Source organism: Chiroxiphia lanceolata, chromosome 10 (assembly GCF_009829145.1).
Source record: "Chiroxiphia lanceolata isolate bChiLan1 chromosome 10, bChiLan1.pri, whole genome shotgun sequence".
Classification (NCBI taxonomy): Eukaryota; Metazoa; Chordata; class Aves; order Passeriformes; family Pipridae; genus Chiroxiphia; species Chiroxiphia lanceolata.
Genome location: NC_045646.1, coordinates 23,019,033 through 23,043,044, shown reverse-complemented (window position 1 = coordinate 23,043,044; position 24,012 = coordinate 23,019,033). Strand labels below are relative to the sequence as shown.

At 45.6% G+C, this 24,012-nt stretch overlaps 1 protein-coding gene and 2 non-coding genes across 9 annotated transcripts; all 3 read right to left on the bottom strand.

Moving 5' to 3' along the window:
- Positions 1-42: 42 nt before the first annotated feature.
- On the bottom strand, positions 43-23,998 carry ATG16L1 (autophagy related 16 like 1). 7 transcript variants are annotated; one of them, XM_032697504.1, is made up of 19 exons: positions 23,723-23,943; positions 22,044-22,137; positions 19,715-19,826; positions 18,203-18,276; positions 17,762-18,013; positions 16,809-16,874; positions 14,486-14,575; positions 13,691-13,747; positions 13,443-13,490; positions 12,649-12,751; positions 10,526-10,631; positions 10,336-10,406; positions 8,735-8,806; positions 6,681-6,801; positions 5,759-5,864; positions 5,115-5,264; positions 4,789-4,836; positions 4,332-4,433; positions 43-230 (listed from the first exon to the last, which is right to left on the bottom strand). In XM_032697504.1, exons 1-19 carry the CDS (start codon positions 23,835-23,837, stop codon positions 176-178), a joined length of 1,842 nt encoding a protein of 613 aa, XP_032553395.1. In that variant the 5' UTR covers positions 23,838-23,943; the 3' UTR covers positions 43-175. The 7 variants fall into 7 exon arrangements, with proteins under 7 accessions (XP_032553395.1, XP_032553394.1, XP_032553393.1 ...); XM_032697503.1 differs by lacking the exon at positions 43-230 and adding an exon at positions 2,427-3,935 and having other exon boundaries at positions 14,486-14,572; positions 23,723-23,998; XM_032697502.1 differs by lacking the exon at positions 43-230 and adding an exon at positions 2,427-3,935 and having other exon boundaries at positions 23,723-23,941.
- LOC116792037 lies at positions 9,675-9,937 on the bottom strand. Its single transcript, XR_004358981.1, has one exon.
- LOC116792038 lies at positions 12,168-12,437 on the bottom strand. The gene has a single exon (XR_004358982.1).
- Positions 23,999-24,012: the final 14 nt, after the last annotated feature.

The window sequence follows — 24,012 nt, the reverse complement described above, 5'->3', positions numbered from 1 at the left end:
AATATTGTACTTGGGCTAAGGGTCAACCGGGAAGTGGTTAAGTCAGCAACATAAGGCATTACCTAAGGACACTCAGACAGTCAGGGAAGAGGTCTACAGCGTCCTACTCACATGCTTTGCAAACACTGCACACTTACATAGCACAGGACAGTTACCAAAAGCAGCTTTATTTACTCTAATGCTCCATCTCCTCCTCCCTGGGGTTCCAAGACTTCCAGCCTGGTAAGAAGCTGAAGGGACAAAAGCCATTTACAAGAAAAGGAGTTTAGAAAAGACTAAAATGCCATTTTGATGGACCATCAAACACTGAGAACAATGCGTTATTCTCACAATCACTAAGCAATGGATCTATTACTGTTTCACCAACATCCCACTGGCATGTGATGCGAAACACTGTTGCTGGTTAGTACACCCCCTCCCTTAATTTACTTAGAGAGGCACATCATCTAGGATTTAAGAAACAGATATTTCAATTAACTTCAGCTTTTCTGTTCATAAATCTTCCAAGAGTAGCTTTACCCCCCACCAGTGAATTTGGCCTTGATATTTTGCTCTACAGCATGTATAATTTTTGGCTTGCAAGCTGCAGGAACAGCTGTAGCTTTCCTCTGGCTGCCTGTGTTCCTTTGATTCCAGGGATCACATGATATCCTCTCAACTTGCCAGCCCAAGAGCCCCTCCAGCTCAGGCAACCTTGCAGTCACAAATCAGGCTTGCTTTTCACAAACCATCACCGACATTTGCCTGAATATAGTGGCCAGGTTACACAAATTATTTCCAAAAAACGAACCACAGAACCAGTGTTCCTCAGCTCTTTCAGAGTTTTCCAAATTCCAACAACATTTTATTAACTGGAGGTGGATTATTTGGAGAGCTTAATCACTGCTCTGTCTATTCAACTCTGGCAAACACAAACCAGCCAGGCTTAAACCACAGAAATTTACATGTGCCAGTGCTGCAGAAGGAAAGCCAGGTCCTGATTGTGGGAAGTAGAGAAGAAACTCCAGAAATTAGCTCAGCAAATTAACAACTTCTATTCAGTCACACTTTGCAAAAGCAAAAGGGAGAGTGCTGGTTTTGTACAAGTTTGTGCTGCAGCCACTGCAGGGTCATTAGTCCTCCAGGGGAGGATGAGCATTCCTGCTGGTACATGTGCCATTGCAAACATTCTCAGAGGACCTTGGAAACAGCTCCTCCATAACCCTTCGATCCGGGGAAAGATGCCTAGCCCAGCCCCAAAACCACTTGAAGGGCAGCTCCACCTTTAGAAATGAAACTGCAACAACCCCTTCTGCACCACAGGTCCCTTCCTTGGCTCTTCTTCCCTTTCAGGCTGAAGCAGAACAGGAGGCAACAGAAGTAATCAAAATATAGGGGAAAAAAAAGCTAAAATTGCTCACTAGAATTTCCTGCATACCTTGCTGCTAAGGAACTTTAATCTAAAATGCTTAAGGTCTTAGCTAGCTGGCCATTACCCTTCAGCATTATTAACCTGCTTCATAACAGCATCAAGGGGCCAAATAAAGCCCTTTGTGCAAGATCTGTGTCCATGCTGTAATAAAACACAAGTGTAGCAGCCTAAATTATAAACATCCTAAACCCATTCTGATCCTCCTGAGCAGAGCCTGCAGTTTTGATTACGTTAATCTCCCACTAATCTTTCATCATGCTGACTTGCCATTTAGGGATCTGCTTTTCCACAGTAACCAAGGTCACCCAGACTCGTGGCAGGTGCCTTTCCAAGGACTGTCTGCCACTGCAACAGGCAGAAGAAAAAACACCTTGCCTTTAGAAATGGTTCAGAATACCAACTTTTCATTTTTACTACAGTTCTCACTTCCATGAGCTGGACAGAAGCTTCTTATGACAAAAGGAGGGTGGTGAGTGATGGCTCTTAGTTATGAAGTGTGCACATTGAAGAGCTGAAGGCTTTGCTTCATTACTCTGAAGTTGGAACCAGAACACCATCTTCAACAGGGGGTTTTGTGTTTTTAAAGAAATGTGCAACTCCTATTCCTGGCTTCAAAACTTCACAAGGTAGCAGCTGAAGTCTCACGGCAGGAAAAGCCTTCTATTTTCAGCAGTGTTTGAAATACAGATCCTGATTTCCTCTGTTCAGTAGTTTATCCAAAACATGCAAGAGTACATCAGCCTTTCAAGGACAGAGGCACTTGTTCAGTGTGGCAAGACTTCCTTCAGTCTCAAGGCAGTATTCCTGGGACAGGGCACGCCCAGGCTGCACCTGTGGGATGTCCAGCTCCAAGCTTGGAGCATTATCCTCTTTGCCCCTCCAGACCAAATCCCACAATGTGGCTGAACACAAACCCACACTTCACCAGGAAAATGACATTTCAGGTTCCCCTCTGTGCTCATTCCCAGTGAGATCTCACACACACAGACACACAAATGAATGAATCAGAGCACTGTGGGGTTTTAAAAGCAGAACACAGGTTTATTTACAATCAAGTTCTTATGGGCAGCTGAATAAATAAAAACTTTGCCCCATATACTCTAAGTCCCCTCTGCAGAAAGTGTCTGAACAAAAGGCTGGGTTAGAGGGAGCCTGTCAGAGCAACTGCCCCCAGCCCAGCCCCTGAGAAGAACACACTTCCTCAGTAAAACACTATCGGGAAAGAAGAAAATAAAGTGCAAATAAAAAGGCAATAAAACGCTGGTGGCTTGTCTTGAGGCCCAGACGATGTGGAAAGGTTTGGCTGGATAAAGATATGCCAGGTAGGTCCCTCCCAGCCACATCATGGGTTGGGGTGCCAGAACAGGGACAGAGCCAAGACACCGCTCCCTAACACAGAGGGCTCCAGCGCGAGTGGGAATATTGCACGTGTGCTCGAGAAGGGGTAAATGGCCTGGAACTGCCAGCACCAAAACAAACAATGGATTTGGGACCTGACCCCACTGCTCCCCTGTGTTCTACTGACAGCCGCCAGGACAGGACGGATGAACAGGAAAAGGGACCGAACACGTACATTCTGGGACTGAAGTCACAGTGTGACTACACTCCTCATCACAGCAGCACAACTTCCACAGCGAGTTCAACGAGCTGAACTTCTCTCTCCTCACGCCCAGAAACCAAACTGCCTGTGGTATAAAAAGATTAAAAATCTTCTATTTTGTGATGCCCAAGCTGTTGAAGGGCATTTCAACATGCGGGTGCAGAAGTCCTGAAGAACAGACCATCACCTCAGGAGCAAGTGAAACTGATACAAGGAGTTCACAGGACAGTGCTGGAGAGCCTGTGCCAGGATCAGAGCAGATCCAAACAGAGCTGGTAAAACTCCAAGGCAGAGTTGCCAGAGCCACAGGAGACTCTCTTTAAAAGCTGTTCCAACATTTCACACTGCCCAGGACCTGTCCACATTTCAGGATCTTCTCGCCCCACACCTGAACTTGGCCACGAGAACAGAACACAGGAGACAGGACATGTTTTAAGTCAGCATACACAGTAACTCCTTCCCAACATTTCCACCTCAGAAGTGTTGTAGATACATTTGTGTGACAGGGTATTTGGCACAGCTGTCTGGTGAGGAATCCTGCTAGTATCTTCTGCTCCACTTGGTGCAGAGATACTGCATGTAAAGGCATGACTAAGTAGCATTCTCCATCCAGAACAGCTAATCCCTCGCCGAGTCCAAGTGCCACAGTGCAGTGATGGCCGTAAGAAGTCCGACTCAGGCTCCTTCCTCCATTGCTCTGGAACTTCCCTCCGGAAAGCGAAGCCCATGTGCTTGTCAATATCCCAACTCAGGATGAGTCTGGGCTCGGGTGTCCCTCCTGTTCAGCCACGGAGCAGCAGCACCACACAGAGCCGTGCACCCTCCAGCAGTCAGAACTCAGCCCACAGCACAGCCTTGTTGCCCTTGTCCACACTGACCACGTGGGCACCCGCTGGCGACCACGCCACTGCATTGATAGGAGAACTGAAACGGAAGCCAGGGGTGAGTTCACAAGAAAGCAGAATTCCACAACACTGAACACAGGAATGAAATACTACAATACTGTGATCATCAACTAAAAAGCACTTTCTCAGCTCTCAAGAGACTTGGCCTTCTAATAAGCCTGAGAGAGGTACAGTTTCTTCAAAATATATTGAATGTACTTTATTAGAATCATATCTCAGTTTAAGAAGGTAACAATAACAAATCTAACCTAATTCAACCTAGAGAATACTGCCATGAACCCATAAGGAATCCGCATGTTAAGAATTCTCACACACCAATGTAAGTTGCAAGGCTGTACAACAATAACTCTGTCATCGCTCAGCGAGATTCACAACCCAGATCCCCACTTTGGATTGCATGTCCCGCCTTCCTCACCTGTGATGCTTTGCAAGCGTCTTCTCCAATTTCCCAGTAAGCACATTCCAAATGTAGAGGGCCCCATCAGCTGAACCAGCAGCCACATAGTTACTGTCAGGGCTACGAGATCAAACATGGTGCAGAAGGCAAAGAACAAGTCAGCAATTTTCAGCACACACCATCATTCCACCCACAACTTCCTAAGCAAGAAACTGGGCGCTAACTACTCTTTTCAGAGTTATGTGTTACCACCTGCCAGCACTAAGAGGTGAAAGCACTCTGAAATCAGTGTTTCACGACATTGGATCAACATCTAGAGACAACACTATCTTGACCAAGAGGAAACGCTGGGTCAGTCACCCACTCCACCCCAGTTTTCCTGGCTGTAAGTGGGACCAGTGCAGCCAAGCATCAGGAATCGCCCACTTTGGCTGCAGAAAGATTTATCAGGCACCTTGCTTATATCTGACCTTACCTGAACACAACTCTCGTCCAGTCAGAGCCACATTTGAATCCCTGGGCACTGAAAAGTTAGAATCAGATAACTGTTAGCTAATTTATAAGAAGAGAGACTTTCAGGTTGTTTCTGAAGATCACGTTAAAGGATTTCTGCATGGTTCAAAATAAACTCCAGCATCCCCTTATCTTTGCTGTCAGATTCTAGAGAACTTTGCCACCATGTAGAAAAAGAGTTAGGAGACTGCTCTCTCCATGGTGGTACTGAAAAACACGCCAGTACTAAGGACAATCCACAACCCAGGGTTCTGAAATTCCCACTGTTCTTGTGAAGAACACACTCACCTGAACGTCTGCTTGACAGCACTAACCCTCAGGTCGATGATCTTGAGCAGATCATCACGGGAACAGGTCAGAAGCTCTGTTCGCTCCGAGTTCAGGTCCAGAGCTGTGATTCTTCCAAGCAGCTCCAGCTCTTTTACTATGCTTTCAGTCCTAAAGACAGAAAGGGGGAAAAAAGGGAAGGGGAAAAAGACAGCAGTGAACCAGGATCCAGATGACAAACCACTGTATCAAAACTTTGACTTGTCCCAGTGTGGAATAAGAGGAGAAAAAGGATTACTTGGTTTACTCTTAGGTTTTGTTTCTCTCCCAAGCTAGATCCCACCTTGTGGATAACATTTCCAGATGACAGATAGATACAACTTTCCTCACAACCCCATCCTAGAACAGCAAATACTGACCAGTGTAGAGTATTTACCACCAAGCAGGCTGCCTTTTCAGAAAAGAAATGGCATCCCCCTCAAAAAAAATCCAAAATCCAAAATACTGAATAGTATAAAAGTAGTAAAAAAAGTCTCTTTCAATGGCCTTCTGCAACTCCTACAACAGTCTTCCCAGCTCAGGTAGAAAAATTCCCTAGCTCAGACTAACCTGACAGCAGTCCCATAACCATTCCTACACCATAAGCTCTCCTATGACAGTTTTACCTGATGTCCCAGAAACGGATTTTCTTATCAAAATGTCCACTCATTACACACTGCTCAGTACACACGATGTCATTGCAGCTAGATCCTGCAAACACTGTTTTTATACCTAAAAAGGAGAAACCAATGGTGACACACTTAAATTCACACTGTACAAACTGAGGAAAACAGAGACAGAAAACAATTACTAACCCCCTGACACACACAGTGGCCACACACAGCAGTGCCCAAGGAGTGCCACGGGGCAAACTCTGTCTTAGAATAATCCTGACTTAAGTCTTCAGCAACCTCTCTGCCCTTCTTAATCTCCTTTGCTGGGGCTAATATCCCTTTAAATGTGCCTGTGACAGCTGCTTTACTTCTACTTCATATTTAGCCAGCTATAATTTGTTGCTGTTAAACAACATGAAACTGTCTCCTTGACCTCTGCTCATGATCCAGGTATCAAGGTAACCTTGAATCTCAACTAGTCTCTCAAGTGCAAGCAAGTTTAAGAGCCATCAATAGGAAAAAAAGCCAAGGAAACAAGGTGTTTCTCCCAAAGAAAAACTTGGATCTTAGCAATTTTAGATACTGAAATTTTTGGTACATTTCTATCCACCTCAGGGTTAGAAAACCTGACCTGGCTCCAAGATTTTAGTGAAAGACTGAAGCACACCCCCTCAGACTGGTAAAGAAAGAACCCTCCCAAAACACAGCTGCTATCAAGTGTAATAGCATTAACAGTGCTTCCTGCACACACAGGAACATTCCGGGCAACAGGCAGAAAAAGTCCAGTTACTTGAATAACAACAGACGATGGCACGGCTGCTACTTTTTCCTTTCTTTAGACTAGCAAGGAGATGAAACAATCTATCTGGTGCCAGACTCCCATGTCCATTCAGCAGAAGCACATGGATGAAAGACAGAAGTTGTGTCTCCTTACAGACTTTGCTGCGGAGGTCCCAGAGCTTGAGGGTCCGGTCGTGACTCCCCGAAACAATGCGCGCGTTGTCCAGCAAGAACTTGGCTGACAGGACTTTGCCGCTGTGACCCGTCAGGGTGTGCTGAGGACAAGAGATTTACAGGCTGAAACTGGGTATTTCCACTGCCTTCAATCACAGCTTGCATATCTACTGCATTGTTTGGAGGAACAAACATCTCTTCCAATTAAACACAGACTAACAGTGAGTAGGAGCAGTGAGTACCGCAGAGTCCAGCCTGAAGCTGGGAGACACAGGTCACCTTTGGCTGCAGCTTCTCCTGCTACTCAGGAACCTGCAAAAGCTCCCTTCCTAACTCTCCATTCACCTACACTTCATGGACACATGGCAACTGCAACACAGCCCTGCAGGAGCCAAGAGAAGGGGTTAAACCATGCTGCAAATGCAAATTGTGCCTTCCTGGTTTTATAATGAGCTTCCCTCAAGGACACAACAGGGTATCAAGTCCCGACTGTTGTTACATCTTCAAGCCTAAAAGCTTGAGACAACCAGAGATTTCAGAAAGACTCCCTGCAGCAGCTTCTGTAAGTGCAGGGAGAGGCTCTGTGGGGCTGAGAACATGAACTGTGTTCACTTAGAATTGTTCAATATTTACATCCTAAATCATAAAACAGATCATGAACGACTGAAGAGTTATGAAAAACAAGAGAGAAATATTTCTATATACTTAGATTTCTTTAAATACTCAAAGGACTATCAAACTACACAAAGCAATCTGGGCTTGGGAAACACAAAAGAAAAACCCTTTAGAATGGAACGGGAACAAAGTTGGGGAAAAAAAAAAACCCTGATACACAACACTGAGTCAAAGATCATCTCAAAAAGACCCCTTTGTCTTAAGAAAGGACACAAACTCCAGCAAGGACTAACTTTCACTCTGCATCTCTCTTCTGCTCTTGCTGCACAGACATTACAGGCAGATATTTGCATTCAAGCAAGGAGTTTGTGGCACAGTTCACTGTGATTTCAGCTTCACTGCCCCTGGCTCATGTGCAAGCCAAGACAAATCCATACCACACACTCTCAAAACAGAGTGCACTATTTTATCTCAGCAAACAGTGAATGCACTCCAAAAAAATTACAGGAAGATTACATGAAGCCAGGTGGATGTTTGCAGGCATAACTAACTTTTTGTAGCAAGTAATCTACACTCTGCTAAACTGGTATTCCCTGTAATTCACATTCAACAAAGAGAAGCTGCAAAAGAACTGATATTCTTCACTTTTCCTAACTGAGACCTCACATCTCCACACTGAGAACTACTCAGTGAATTATCATGCACCTCTTGGTTATAACGAACATGTGAAATATCAGAAGATTTGGAATATCAAAGTAGCATCTTCCTAAAACAAAAAGTTGAGGAAAAGAGTACATAGGAAACTACAATTAAAAACCTCCAAACTCTGGGAAAGCTGAGCCAAAACTTTTCTTTCGGTCAATCAAAGGTGAAACTTCCTTTAAATTAGAGCCAAGTGGTAGAGAAGAATGTGAGTAAAAAGGAGTTAGGAGGAGAGGAGGAACCTTTCAAAAGGCATTGAGAATAAAGTCTGGCAGGTTCAGGCTTGCTGCCTTGGACAGCCAGGCAAAGGGCTCCTTTTCAAGAAAGCTGCTCCTGACTTAAACCAAAAGTCCCTCTTTGTCTTCTGCAAACCCTTTTTCAGCAGCCCTCTCCTTGGAGTGAGGCTAAAACATTGAGGTGGCACTGCATAAACCACAGGAAGCATTTAACCTTCCCCAGAGGGGGGCACAGAAGTGTCCTTTACATGGCAAAGTTTGCAATGGGCTGCATTGGGAAAATATGCAGGAACTGGGACTTCCTGCAAGGCTGTGCACAGACCAACCCTGCACCTACAAAGACCTTTGAGAGATAAAGCACCTGTTAACAAAAATAACTACTAAAAGTGCCTGTAAATGCCCAACTTCCAAAATTGCCACATCCCCATTAGACAGAATGGGAATAGAAGACAGAAACACCTCTTTGCCTCATGAGACTCACCCGTAATCGATTGTCATCAACTGTCCAGATTCTGCTGGCAAAGTCATTTGAAGCTGCTAAGAGGTAAGAACCCTGTGAACACAAGTTTCATTTAAAACTCCTTCAAGTTTAAGTCAAGATTGCAAATTAAATTCAAATATTTCCAATAAATCATTAAAACCTTGTTAGTGCTATTTTGCCACAGGAAAAAAAGAATAAAACCAAAAACACAGTGGCATATGCCAGTCTGGAAAGTTAGTGTGTTCCTTCCAAAAGGGCTAAAGCTTCTGCTTATCACCAAAATGGGGGTGATCTGTAGAATCATGACTACAGATAAAACAATATACTTATTGTAACAATAAGAATTTATAAGAATATATAATTATAACCAGACCAAAAAGGACATTCTCCTTTCCCTTCTGCTGCACTGAGGAAACAGGTTCTAGTTTACCCTCATCTGTTGTGGAGGCATATTTTTTCTTTACTCTTTATTTATTTATTTATTTTATCACCACAGGGAAAAAGCCGTGCTTAGACGGGCCTCAGATGGAATTAGCCTGATTCTTGCAGTTTTCATTAAAATTCCAACGTTTTAAGCTAAGATTCCAAAAACTAAATCTGTCTGAGGAGAGATAAATTGACTTGTTCAAGGCTTTAGGCTCTCACAAGTCATCCATGACGGAGAATGGGCACCACAGAATTCATGCTTGCACCCCTGTCCACCTCAAAAGACTTTCCTGAATCCTTGTAAGTCCACTAACATCTCACCTCAGGTAGTTCTCACCTCAAATGTGTTCAAGCAAAAATCAGAACTAGCTTCTCCTGCAGATGAACAGCACCAGCACATCTCTAATAAGCTGGTCAGTGCCCACAGGAAGGATCCTTTTGGGTGGCAATAAAGTTTGGCACACGGAATCATCCCCAAACGGCAGAAGTTATGTCTGCTTTGTGTTATGGGAGAGGTCTCAGCACAAAAGTCAGATCATGTGTCCAGTTAGAACAATCCAAGACCCCAAACTCCTTGAAGCAGGACTGTAGGATGCTGATCCCAGTCATGTCTCCGATACTCCAGGCGAACATGAACTGAGCACATCTCAAGCTGTCAGCAAACACTCTGCCAGCCACAACATTACTGTGCCATGACTGGTGAGAAACTGCTGGGAGAAAAGGTCATGGAAGTGCAAGTCTTGGGATAATCAGACCTTTTACTATTCATCACAGACCTCAGTAAAACACTTAAGAAAATAAACTTCACAGAAATAAAGCCTCAGTGTATTTGCTTTTTTGTGCTGTTATGCCAGCTTCAGTGGCAAGCTGAAGACTAATTTCTTACTTTAGACAAAGCCAAGTGTATTTTATTGTAATTTTATCATAATAGCCCATAACAGCCAATGTCTGAGCTGCATATCATCTTCTGAATTGTAAAGCAAAGAAGAGAATTACAGACTGCAGCTTACCAAATAACGATCTTTTGTACACTTTTAACTATTTGCAGTTACTCTTGGGTTTTCACTCATTTCTTAGGTAACTTTTCAACTAGAATGGAAACTGATAGCAGAGAACAACATAATTCCATTAATTAATTCCCAATCACAAACAGTGGATATTGCACAGATACTCACAGCACTATCAAATTCTATGCTTGTAATCCCAGCATTACTACCAGAGAGGGAACCTTTGGGCTCACACCTATCTGCACAGAGAAAGACGAACAGAAACTTCAGCAACGGATTAGAACAGAAGCTGACACAAAGTGAACCATAATAGGACTTTATTTAGCAGCCCACCATACCCCAAAGCAAAAAGGTTTACCTCCCAAGACTTCCCAAAGCTTAACCCTCCGGTCCATGCCTCCTGTCGCGAGTAACCGGGAGCCAGGGCTGAACTGCACTGCATTCACCTCCCCGTCATGTGCATCCTGAGGGCAGGAAAGAACAGCCACCCAAAATGGGATCAGCACAGGCCCAAACCCCACACAGCACAAAGCCACAGAACGAAAAGGTTACACAGAATCAGAGCTGTGGATCTTTCAGCAGTTTATAGGAAGCAAAGCCACAGACAAACTCTGCTATGGCTGGTGGGGTACAGACAGCAAAAAGGCTGACCCTTATCTGGAGAAAAAAAACAAAGGCACATAAAGAACCACATCACAGCAAGGACTCAGCAGGGATAATAAACTGGCAAAAGCCTTACAATGCTTCCTACGGTGTGGCTTTTAAGTTACACCAGAAAAAAAAAGTAAGAGAGGACAGGACAGAAAACAGTAGCAGGTGATATTCTGTAGAAGGAAACTAACTTTTCATTCCTCCATCTAGAGACAGCCATAGAACATGATCCAAATAGTTCATGCAGCCATGGAACACTCAAGTCAGGCTTGAGTTAGGCAAGTCTGCTAGAAAACAGCCTAACAGATGAACTGCATTCCCTCAGTGCACTGGTGATAATGCTGCCTTACACTGGTGATGAAGTAGTGCAAGCACAGTGTGACAGCACCTTCTCCAGAGAACTTGGGCTTAAGCTGTGCTTCCTAGCTGCATGTGCAGTGACACCCCTGCTTTCTCACAGCTTCATGTTCTGAATTCTTAATTTTTTAAAACCTATGAAAATTTTAATATTCATTCCTTTTTATTGCCCTGTTAATTTCACGGTTTTAAATTACCCACACAGTATTACTACCACATTATCAATTAATTTGCTGCATTCCTTTTTAAGTCTTTTCAGTAACTGCTCCTTCAAAACCAGCCTTTCTTATATTTGTCTGCAACTTGTTGCTTGAACTTGGTCTGCCAGCTCATATTCAGGGGTCATCCCACTTCAAATCTGATCTCCCTGCAGGTGCAGAGGAGCCACTCACAACAAAGCTGGTCAAAGGCCTTGCCTAGAAGCTCTGGCTGAGAATGATGGCTGAAGTGATTTCCTTTTCTGCCTTCTACTCATCTCTCCAAAGGTGAGCCCAGTCTGCTCCCTGTGTCTGCCACACCTCTGCCACAGAGTCCTTGCATTAATTCCTGGAATGCTGCGCCAGAACAAATGTGTCTTGACATTCCATCTGGGTTCAAAACACAGGAGCTAAAGCCTAACATCTCCTCTGCTGATGGTCCCTTTTCAAGCTCCAGCTGTCACTTAAGTCATGACCCTATTCTCCCTTAAGGTAACACTGCTTCTTCCTCCACCCCACGACTTCTGCTAGGGAGGCTGGTACCAGGGCAGGCAGGAATACACAAGCCTGCACGCTGCAGTGAGCCACGCCGGGTCTAGGGATGAAAAACAGAAGTCATTTCACACCCATGAAAAACCCACATCCAGCTCTGGAGAGCCCGAGAAAGCTCCAGATACCTGTTCAAACAAGCAGCTGCATTACAAGACAATTTCCTGCAGTACCTTTCATTCAGAAGTCAATGCCCTGCACAGAAATTTAAGTTTCGCCTTGTGAGGCCAAAGAACACATAAAGGAGGTCTCAGCTTGAAAACCTTTGATCATGCACAGCAAATGAAGACACCCCACCACCATGAGCTCCTCTTAACCAGGTCTGTTGGATTACATTTGGTGCCACAACTCCCTTCACTGTGGAGAACTGGCCTGAATTAATCCCAAACTGTCAGCAATCTCTTCCTCAATCACAGCTCTACTATGGCATGATAGAACAGAGACTGTTGGGAGCCAAGAGGGTAATGGAGTGTAATTCCTCTGTGCCCTCAGAAAACTTCTTTGTCATCATCGACCTCAGTAACACAGACATCAAGCACATTGGCTCTGGGAAACACCTGGGCTAAGAATTACAGGGAATGAACTGTGCTACCAAACCAAGAACTCCTTCCTGTTTGACAGTGCTAATAGAAACAGCTCCAGAACATCAGTTCCCACACCAAGAGGATTCACTACCTCCAAAGACAGTAAAAGGAATGGCAGAGCAGAGAATTTGTTCTATACTCACAAAGACACAGATGGCAGTAGTGGGCACTCTCACTTCCTTACTGGCACCTGGATGTGGCTCTACATTATCCTGGGGGGCAGGGAGCGAGGATAAAGAACGCCTCCTGAGATGAAACAAAGTAGAAACACTTTAAAATGAACAAGGAACACTGTTTCTCTTGAGTTCATCCCTCCGTACCTGTCACTTAACTACCCTGTACAGCAAGTAAAAAATGGGGGAAGATACTTTTAACTTTTATCCCATCTTTCAAAAATTACATTTGTTGTATAACACTACGTTCACTTGTGGCTTTAGGTATTTCACAGTTCACCAGATAAGTTACCTGAACTGATTACTGACCTCATTTTGGAGCAGTCCTTACTTTTTTAATAAGAAGAGAAACATGGCAATGACTGCAGCTCCATCATTACGTCTAGGGAGACTCAACACCATTGTAGCACTATATCCCTGGCAGCAAAATGCTCCATTCCACACCTTGGGCTGCTCCATTTAAGCAAAGACCATCTACCTAAAGCAGAGCTTGGCTTAGAAGGACTGGCTCCACTCTGGACACTAAGCACAGAACCCAATGACTTATTTTAAACAACCCTATTAAAGGAGCAAAGTGCAGTGGAAAGTAAGAGCAAACCCCACATACTCTCTCCACAAAGAGGGGCTCATTACTCTCTTACTGTAGACAGTTTCTAGCCAGAGTTATCAACATCTGAAATCTAATCAGGACAACGCAGCTGGGTTCCATGTTACTTCAATGGAATACATTCACATGCTGGACTAAGCGCGGAGAATGTTTTCACCTGGCAGCATCAGAAGATTGATGTCCCAAAAGGGGAGACTCAGACAGACTGGAGGGAAAGGTCAGAGGTCAGCACACGGCAAGATGGAAGAAACAGGAAGTTGAGGAGAACAAAAAAGAAAAAAAAAAAGAAAGGCAGAAGCTAGAAGAAAGGCTGAAAATACTTGCTCGTATTCCCTGTATCACCAAGATTTTGGCGTACATTGAAACCAATATACAAAACAAGGAGGTGAAAGTGTTCTAACCTACCCAAAGATATTAGTGATAGAGTCCAGAAGGCCTCCAGCTGGCTGGGAGAGTCGCTTACTGAAGGAGGGGAGCACAGGTTTAAACCTTGCGAACAGCTTCTCCACATAAAGATCAATACAGACACATTTCATAGCAACACGTCCCTGGAAGGACTCCCTCCCCTGCAGACCCAGCCCAGAGACAGAGAACACCAAAGGCATCAGTGCAAAAGTCACCAGTAACTGCAACTCAGAACATGGCTTGTGAGTCAAGTTTCTGCAACTTCCCTCAACCTCACCCTGTGAATTGCTGGGTTTAGATATGAGTGTGCTAAGTCTGAAGTTTCAAGCAAATTAATCTGTGAACTCATGTAACTACCTCTTACTTTCCACTCACTGCTATTTCAGAGAAAGAAACAGATGCATTTAATCTAGGTGAAGATTATTTTAGTATTTCAGCTAAACCCAGCTATTTGCAAAGTCACATTGATGTCATGTGTTGTAATGAAGGCAAAACACAACAGGCACTGTTATACCCATGTTATTAACTATTTTGTTTTTAAAACTTTAAGATTAAACAGATTTTTTAGGCACTAGTGTAATTTAGTTAAAACAGCACGGGAGAACCAGCACATCTTAAGCACAGTAACAGAACACAGGACATGAGTTTCCTACTGCTCTGGTGGAAGTACTAAACTGTGTTCCAGCTAAAGGCAACTCAAAACCCTAGGTGACATTCCCAACAGTGTTGTTCCAACTCTCCCATGCCCCCTGTTCTTGCTCAGTGACATGCTCCACAGCCCTGCTGCCCACATACCTGGCCACGCGGCTGACAGCCCGCACTGGAGAGGTTTCCTCCGCTGTGTCCGAGGCTTCATCCGCCAGCACTTCGATGTCATCATCCCTGCTGGAATGAGAGAGAACATCTCATTCCCAACCAGCCACAGCTTCCCGTGGAAACCACCCAGCAACAGGCACAACCGACAGGGTGACCCTGCTCCAGGGTCTGCCAGTGTCCATGCCCAGCCCACTCCAGGTTTATGCAGCTGCAGTAACATGCAGGTAGGTCCAGACAACACACAGACCTGGCTGTCACTGCCAAAGAGGTAACATTCAACATGCTAAGTCTGAAAACAAACACAGGCAGCAAATATACTTCAGGTTTTTTCTTTCCAGCTGCCAATTCCTCATCACTGGTCACAGGGCTGGATTTCCACAGCCGCTATTTCTACTGCCAGACCTCCTTTCCAGATTCTCCTTACTACAGATATTCTACTTCAGCTTTCAGCACTACAAACAGCATTAGAACAACCTACCACATTCAGGCGAGGCTTCACTACAGAGTGAACTGTATTTGCTGTTAATTGTATTTGTTGTTACAGAACAACAAAAACACGAGTTACTGCACCACCAAATACAGGTGATATTGCATCAGCACCTTTTGCTGTTTCAGAACAAGGAAGTGTTAAAAAAAGCACAAGAGTCTGAACTGTCCTCCTTCACCCACACCAAAGACATCCTCATACTTTCTGTACTGTTGTACTTCAGGTGGTGCACCACTAAGTACAAGGGATGTTTTGGTTCATTCCACTGAAGTGCTGCTGTATGACTGAGCACAAGTGTGAGGTTCCAACACATGTACCATAAATCAATCCACGTAAATTACTCAGCTAATGCTGAACATTTTCCCCCATTAGTCACCATGGGCTCTGACAACTAGTATTTCTTTCCTTCAAGGATGATTTTTCCTTCACTGCTGATTTTGCAGGACAAACTATTTTTAAACACACTTGACCAACCTAATGCCATTTGATTGAGGAGGAAGTTTAAACTCAGACTTTAAATAGGAGTAAACCAATTTCCTGCCATCAGGTAACACTCAGCTGCAAAAGAAGTTAAAAGGATGGGACTGTTGCATAGCTGCACTTTCTGTTCTAAGATTTTGCAGGACAGTATACATGAAAAGGCTATAGAAAATATACACTCTGATTTAATGTATCAAGCTGATATTTCAATAAAACACTATCAAGTTCTGCCAATATTTCTTTTTAAAAATCTAAAGTTTGTGCTATTAAAACTATGTAGCAAAAGAACTTTCCATGTTAACAACATAGTTTTAAGTGAATATAAACACCAGGGCACTCCCCTTGAAATGCTGCAATTTTCCCCTTCATTAAGCAGCACATTTATACAACACAAACTCTCTCCAATTACAAAATCAAAGAAGAAATCCAAACCATCTGTGAAGCAGTTTGAGTAGTTTACAGAAGCAATTATGCTACAAGCTCTCTCCTACTCCCCATCCCAAACTTTTGTGCAGATCCTGTCCCAGAGCAGATACACTGCTCCTATCGTGTGCCAGGACGTGCAGCACAGGACCCAACAGGATCACAGGATGAGAATACAGAGACACAGCTCTCAGGAAGGAGCCTGCACACTGCACTGGAGACTCCCAGCAGTGCCCAGTGACAGTGCAGCAGGTGCTGCTGTCCTGCACTGGGCTTACACCTTATCAGCCCAGTGCAAAGCACCTACACCATCCACTGCCCACTCCAGTCACCTGTTTGAACACCACCCAGGGGTAAACACAGCAGAGAAAGAACAAGAGACTAGAGAGATTCTTCTTTGGCTTACCAGGTAAAGTAACTCCACATTGATCTACTTTTTCCTCAGACAACAAATCCCTCACAGCATGGAAGTGAGGGATATATTTTCACCCACGTTGACTCACTCGGTACCTGTTCCTACAGGAAATCCTTGAGCACATTTGTAGTCTAACCCTTTAAAATCCAGGCAACTCCAGAGTAATTGTTTCATGACTTCATTATTTCATGAAGAATTATTTTAAAGACCAAAGGCATCATACAACAAATATTTTTATGCTGAGATGACAACATACACTGACCATATGAACCATTCCTGGGACTTTCAGCCCAAGCATCTATTTTGAGTCCTAACGGAGCTCCTTCTTCTGTAAGTTCAAGCAGGGAGAATTACTGTGCATTTCTGACTTTACATGAAAGTTTAAACACTCCTTTCCCTCACCCAGTTTAGAAATAACAAAGATCCCATTTAACATGTATCTGCATAGACCTGAGGCACAAACTATGAAGGAGACTCTAGAAATCACGACTGCTTACGGTTCAACAGGCAGGGGCTCTTTGGCAGCTTCTGCCAGCTCCTTCTGCAGCCTGGCCTGGCGTCTCCTAAGAAAAAGAACCCAGGGTTATTTAAAAAAAGCACACTCCAAAGGCTACCCTGCACAGTTTTGATGGGCTTCATAAGCTTAAAAAAAAAAAAAAAGTAAAATAAAATTAAAAAAAAATATAAAAAAAATCAGTCCACTGCCCTTATTTTATCCTGATTTTCAAGATACTCAAAGCAGGAGACACAGTTTTCTTATGGTGAATAGCAAAGGACAAGATCACTCCAGTGAGGCAATAAGGCAAAGTGAACCCATGGCCCTTTATGACTCATATGGATACGGATTAGTTTGGAGGGCAAAAACTTGCCAAAATAATGATTATGTTAGTAAAGCTAATACAAAACTGCCCATTACTATGAGGCTCACAGTATAGCTCTTACTCTCCAAGTATTGTTAGCTGGGAAGTAAGCTGAAGCAATTCAGAAGAAAAAATATTTTGCAAGGAAAAAAAACCATACAAAGCTATTTTTGCAAGTTATACGTAGCTCAGTCTAATGGCAGATGCTCATTTTAGAGGAATGCAAAAAACACTGAAGTTAGTTAAGTCAAAAATGGATAAACTAGGAGCAGTACAAGATTCATTATGAACAGAAGTCCAAATATAATACCAGCAAAAAAACCCCCAGTTTCTATCTGATGTATAATCTTCAGGCCACAGTTAAATGTTGCTCAAGAAACAAAAGAACATGTTTTATTCATTTAAAAGACAGGAATGTTTTCACAAAGCATCAGTCTGCATTGGTCAGAAGAAGGAACACAAAGTTCTGGACTCTCACTGTGTTGTGCAAGAACAGAGATCTCAGAGATCAAAACTAAATCTGCTTTTATCCTATGCACTCATAACTGAAAAATACACTGAGTTTATCAAATACAGGTCATGGATCTCACCTTGAATCCTTTTCATTTTCTGCATTTAAACGATTGGCTTCTTGTGCTTTCTCTGCCATCCAGCGCGAGACCAGCTCCTGGTTGTCTTCAGTAGTTTTCCTTAGTTTCTCCTCCAAGGCATTGAAGGTGATCTGGAGAGCATCATATTCATCTTTCAGTGTCTGATTAGCTCGCTCAAGATCTTGCAGTTTGCTACGCAATTCCTGGCACTCTGTTTCCAGGTCAGAAATCTTTTGCAAATATTCTGCAATCCTGGAATGGCAACAAAATATACAAAACAATGAGGATGTCCTTTGGGACCCATGCCATCTTCTCTGTGCTGTTTGCACAATGCCTCACAAAGGCATTTTTAGCCCCTGGCTAGGACTCCTAGAGAACATTATAACTCTAATGAAGAACTCAAACAGAAGTCTGGCCCCAGACAAAACAGTTCCTACTCACTTGGCTTCGTTCATCTGCATCTCTTTGTCCTTCTGCTGCATTTGGTTGTTCAGATCAATTACAGACTGGGCCAGCTATGGAGAGGAGAAAATCACGTTACAAATTGCCAGCTGGATAACACACCCTGAGCAGCCACCAGTGCACACACACTGGTGGTCTGTGTATCAACCTAGCTGTGATCCGATTCAAAGTATGGATCACACCTTTAAGGTCTTTTTTCCCCAGCTTCCTATGCAGATCTGTTTACTGTCCTTATCACATGGGTCATTAAAACAGAGAATCCACTTTCAAAAATGGGTTGTTAAAAACTTACCGTCCTTTCTCTCTTCCTTCAAAAAGTTTCTTTATTAAAGTCACATCAAACAAAATGCATATTAGGAAGAAATTTTAGTAGTAGAAAAATTAATATGGAAACTAAAAATTGCCAAGTAAGTGAACCAACAAATGAGTGCTGACAACCAAGAAACAAATCTTCCTGCTTTGGCCAGGACAGCCATTGCAGGAGACGTGCAGGTCCTACTGTAAACTCAGGTGTCACCAAGAGCTTCCCCCCAAAGAAAGTTGCTGGTGGAGTGTCTGCAGTGCACAGGCCAACACTACAGAGCTGCAGCTGCCAGATCACAACTCTCCAGTCAGAGCTGGGAGAAAAGTACCTGTCTGGGCAGGTGGCTTTTAGAACACCACCCTGGGGGGAAAGAAGGACTTGTCAGAGCCCTGAGTAGTTGGTGCACACCTCCTGTAGAAAGCTGTCTCCCCTTTGGAAAGCTCAGAATTGCTGACACTGGAGCTTTTCCACACCTCCAGTGAAATGTGTTCAGAGGAGCATGATAGCATTTTCCAGGTCATTCACACCTTTTCCCTATAGAAGTCTGCAGTACAATTCAGGTACCAGCTTCTGGACTCATTTAGTCCATCACTGTGCTTCTAAAAACCCCAATTCTGCCAATGAAGCCTCCATATTTCCCTGTCAAAAAACCCCTCCAAAAACACAAACTCAAACTCCCTGGCTTTTCCTCTCTTCCAGGCCCAAGTGCCATAGCCACAGAGCTCCTGGGCTGTGACCCAGCTCTCCCTTTCCAGTCCAACACCGTGGCTCTTTCAGCCTTTGCTTGTGCTTGTTTATTCCATCCCCTCTCACAGCAGTGGTGCTGCAAAGCAAGACCAGTGAAACCACACATGCTCTCACTTTTCAGTGTAGAACTAGTGGTCATACACAGCTCTGTGACCCACATCAGTTCCTTCCTCCTCTAGTACAGTTAAAAACCTATCAGTGAAACACAAAATTAAGCACTTAAAAATCATGCTGTGCTGACAATGTAAGCTCTCATCTCCTGGTGTCAGTGTTACAGACCAGCCACCTCTGGTTGATTTTAATCATCAAAAATTGGGGAAGCTTAAAAAGGCCCTACACAAAAGGAGGAAAAAATGATGATTAATAAGCTTGGTAAAACTAAGGTCACACCCCCCGAGGACCATGCAGGGACCACTCAGAGCACGGGAGGACTCTCTGACCTCGCCACGTTTCTTGTGCAGCTCAGTGAGCTCCTCTTGGTGCTTTATCTTCAGCTGTGCCAGTTCCTGCAGCTGAGCATCATTCCACGTGCCATCGTGTCCTGGGCTGCAGCTGGAGAGAGAAGAAATGTCACAAACCAGAATCAGTTGTTTCTGTGCCTTTGACAGTCTCGGGACATTGCCTCCCTTGGATTCTGTACACTGCACCAGAGACACAGGTCATTCACAGCAAACCAAACCTGGCTCCCACACCACACACTCCTGCACCAACCAAGAGGCCACTACACAGCACTGGAAAGTTACATTTCCTGAGGACTAGATTCACCTTTTTGTACATCTGTAAAACAGAATTCAAAATCAAATGGAAGATAACTAGCCTTTGTTTAAATTTACACAAAGATAAGTGAGTCTTAAAAGCACACTCTCCAAATGCTGGAACAATTACAAATGTTTTACCCCCTCGATTTGTTCCGGAGGGAGCTGGTGGACCTTGAAGATGCTGGGTATCTGGAGAGGGCACAGAAACAAAATCCAGGGAATCAGGGGTGTAATTCCCAGGCTCTTGGGTTTACAGTGCCAGGTGTGACAAGTCACTTCTCCATTGTGCTGTCTATGCCCTGATTGCAGGTAAGTTTTGGAGTGATTACTAATTGTGTTTTACAACACAGTATTACTGTAAGATAATCTTGAATTTCTACACACCAGAACACACATATCACTTCCCCAAAACAACTGTGACCGTAACATTTACCACTCATGTCTCTGAAAGCACAGAGGCAGAAATAGAGAAAAACAGGCTTTTAAAAGGCATATACACACATACACACATCACACACAGACTCTGAGCACATCTGCTGCTATATTTTGAATTACAACTTTTAAAAAAATCGTAATTTTAACTTCATTATAGCAGACAAACAGAACAAGGCAATTGCATCCCTTTCTGCAGTCATTCCACGTTGTAACAGTCCAGTGGGAAACAGATAATGCATCCAGAAGCTGAAAGGCCTCACAGTGATATCAGTAACTTAATGCTCTTCTCAAAAAACAACCAACCAACCAATCAACACCTCATTGAACTAATGCTGCACTAATTGCATTCCTGAAACACTGTGTGCAAACAGATAGGAAGCCAAGTCCTGTGGTAATATCCAACACATCCTATAACTCTGGCCATGCATACCCCTATAGCCAGAATTAGGTACTCTTCCCTTGGCCTTGAGGGAAGTAAAAACATTTTTCCTCAGCTATCTAGGATTAGAAAAGTAATTCTGTTTCAAAAAACTGTCATATATTGAGCACAGTATCAGAGTTCAGCTTAGTATTTACTTCAAGGTGCTGTTTCTGTGCTTGTCTTCTCATCCTCAGCGACTCCAGCCCCATCTCTTGGAGCAGTTGCTCAACCAGGATCCGATTCCCATAAACTGGAGATGGTTCAAGACAACTGCAGCCATCAGGAAGCTTTTGGGAACTCTCACACAGTTCACTCCAGCCTGCTGGCCAAACACTGACATTCTGCCTGCAAATCCTCCTTCTGTGCTATATTGATTTGGTTTGTACCCCAGTCAGACACATCTGCACAGTTCTGCATTACAGAGCTGTGCTGGTTCCAGGACAAGGGTAAAAAGAACTTCAACAGAGGAAGCAATTCCCACAGAAGTAGGAATTCTGGGCTCCTTAGCTCTGCCTTTTCTTCGAGTACACCAAGGGCAGAACCCAAGAGACTTTCCCTATGGGATGTAGAGGCTGTCCAAAGGACACTGCTTTGCTGTGGAGTCAAACACCAGCAGAATGAGCAGCATGACCTCTGCCTGCAGCACCAGAGTGCTATTCCCAGGTTAGAGAGGACTCCTGCTAAACAGCAGGCAGAAGAAACCTTCCTTTTAGCATCTGGTGCTTATTTGGGACTGACACTTCACAATCATGGTTTTTTTCTATTCTCCCCTTCTATGTAACAACACGGATTGAAAGAAACCAAGACATCAGTTTCTCCCTGCACTGCAATCCAACAATTTCATAATCCTTAGGAACTAAGAGCAGGTAAATATTATAAACATTACAAGGTAAACAGATCAGAAGCAGCAGCTCCTTCTGGTCCATCTGCACACTGTGAGTTTGAGTTTGTGACAAATCAATTTCTGTCCCAAACTTGGTCAGACTTTTCTGTAAATGTACTGTAACTTCATCACATGCTTAGACACAGTTGTAACTTATTTTTAGTTCAACAGATTTCCCAGTTCGTTGTGTGCCAGATCACTGCAGTGTCCCAGAAGCTGTTTGTGTAAGGTTTAGGTTACAGGGTGCACCACAGAGGAGGAGTTTTACACACCTGATTTCATGTCTGCTCTGCATGTCATATTTTTCTGCTTGAAGCTTATCAGCCAGCACTGCATGAAGGTCTGACTTCTCCAGCAGCTTGTTATCTGAAAGAGCAAAAAGTGCAATTAAGAAGATAAGCAGAAAGCAAATCCAGATTCCCACCTTCTCCCACCAGCTATGATCTAGTCTCTTTAATTACTGTGACACAACCAAATGCTATGGGAGCCTCCACCACATTAGTGTGCTCTCTCTCTTTGATCTCAGCAGGTTAAGGCACTACCCACCTATAACCCCAAGAATTCCTCCTTAGTCCAGATGCTGTGTGGGACTGGTGTAAGAAAGCGTAACAGAGAGAGAGAGACTGCTCAAGTGCACTGTTATCTGACAGAACAGGAAGAGTTCGAAGTTCAGGCTCTTTACAGCCCCTCGGACGACAGCAAAAAGAACAGCCCCGCTCAGAGCCCCGCTCAGAGCCCCGCTCAGAGCCCCGCTCAGCCCCAGCCCCGCTCAGCCCCAGCCCCGCTCAGCCCCAGCCCCGCTCAGCCCCAGCCCCGCTCAGCCCCAGCCCCGCTCAGCCCCAGCCCCGCTCAGCCCCAGCCCCGCTCAGCCCCAGCCCCGCTCAGCCCCAGCCCCGCTCAGCCCCAGCCCCGCTCAGCCCCAGCCCCGCTCAGAGCCCCGCTCAGCCCCAGCCCCGCTCAGAGCCCCGCTCAGAGCCCCGCTCAGCCCCAGCCCCGCTCAGAGCCCCGCTCAGAGCCCCGCTCAGCCCCAGCCCCGCTCAGAGCCCCGCTCAGCCCCAGCCCCGCTCAGAGCCCCGCTCAGCCCCAGCCCCGCTCAGAGCCCCGCTCAGAGCCCCGCTCAGCCCCAGCCCCGCTCAGCCCCAGCCCCGCTCAGCCCCAGCCCCGCTCAGCCCCAGCCCCGCTCAGCCCCAGCCCCGCTCAGCCCCAGCCCCGCTCAGCCCCAGCCCCGCTCAGCCCCAGCCCCGCTCAGCCCCAGCCCCGGGTGACCGCTCCGGACAGGGCCGGGCAGGGGAGCCCCGCACAGACAGTGCCGGCCCCCCGAGCAGCTCCCGGTAGGACAAAGGACCGTGAGCATGGTCAATAGCACTATTGTTCCCAACTCCACAAGCATCTGGGCAGGAATCGGGCAGACAATTCACACATTCAATCACTGTCCGCACCACAAAGCGCCTCATCCTCTGAGGGAACTGAGAGAAACAACTACTCATTTTCCCCGATAAAGCAGAACCCCGACTTTTCCCAGCTGCCACAAACACGTCCCAGCGGCACAGCGAGGCCCCGGGCCCTGAGCCCCCCCGGTTCTCCCTCTTTCGAGGAGGGGCAACCCCAGAATCCCAGAACGGCTCGGGCTGGAAGGGCCCACGGCGGTCACCTGGTGCCCCCTCCCTGCTCCGGCAGGGCCATCCCAGAGCACGTGGCACAGGACTGTATCCAGAGCGTTCTGGAATATCCCCACTGAGGAGACTCCACACCCTCCCTGTGCAGCCTGGTCAGAGCTCGATCACTGCACAGCAAGGAATTTCTTCCTCATGTCCAGGTGGAGCTTCCTGAGCATCAGTTCCCGCCCGTTCATCTTGTGCCATTGCTGGGCCCCCCAAGCAGAGCCTGGTCCATGCTCTGCCCCGTCCCCGCAGGCACTGACGGCACGGACGGATGCAGGAGCAGCGCTTACACTGGACGATGATCTCCTCGAAGGCCTGGCGCTGCAGCCGGTCCCGCCGCCGCAGCTCCGCCGCGATGTGCCGCTTCCAGGGGGGGAACCCGGCGGCGCGCAGCCCCGATGCCATGTCGGCGGGCCGGGGGGGCGGCGTGAGAGGAGCCCCCTGAGAGCCCTCAGAGCTCCCACAGCCCGCACAGCGCTCAGAGAGCCCTCAGAGCGCCCTCGGATCCCTCACGGCCGGGCCGGACCCGCCACCGCCCCGCGCCGCGTCAGGGGCCCTCGTGCCTCAGCGGCGCGCCGCG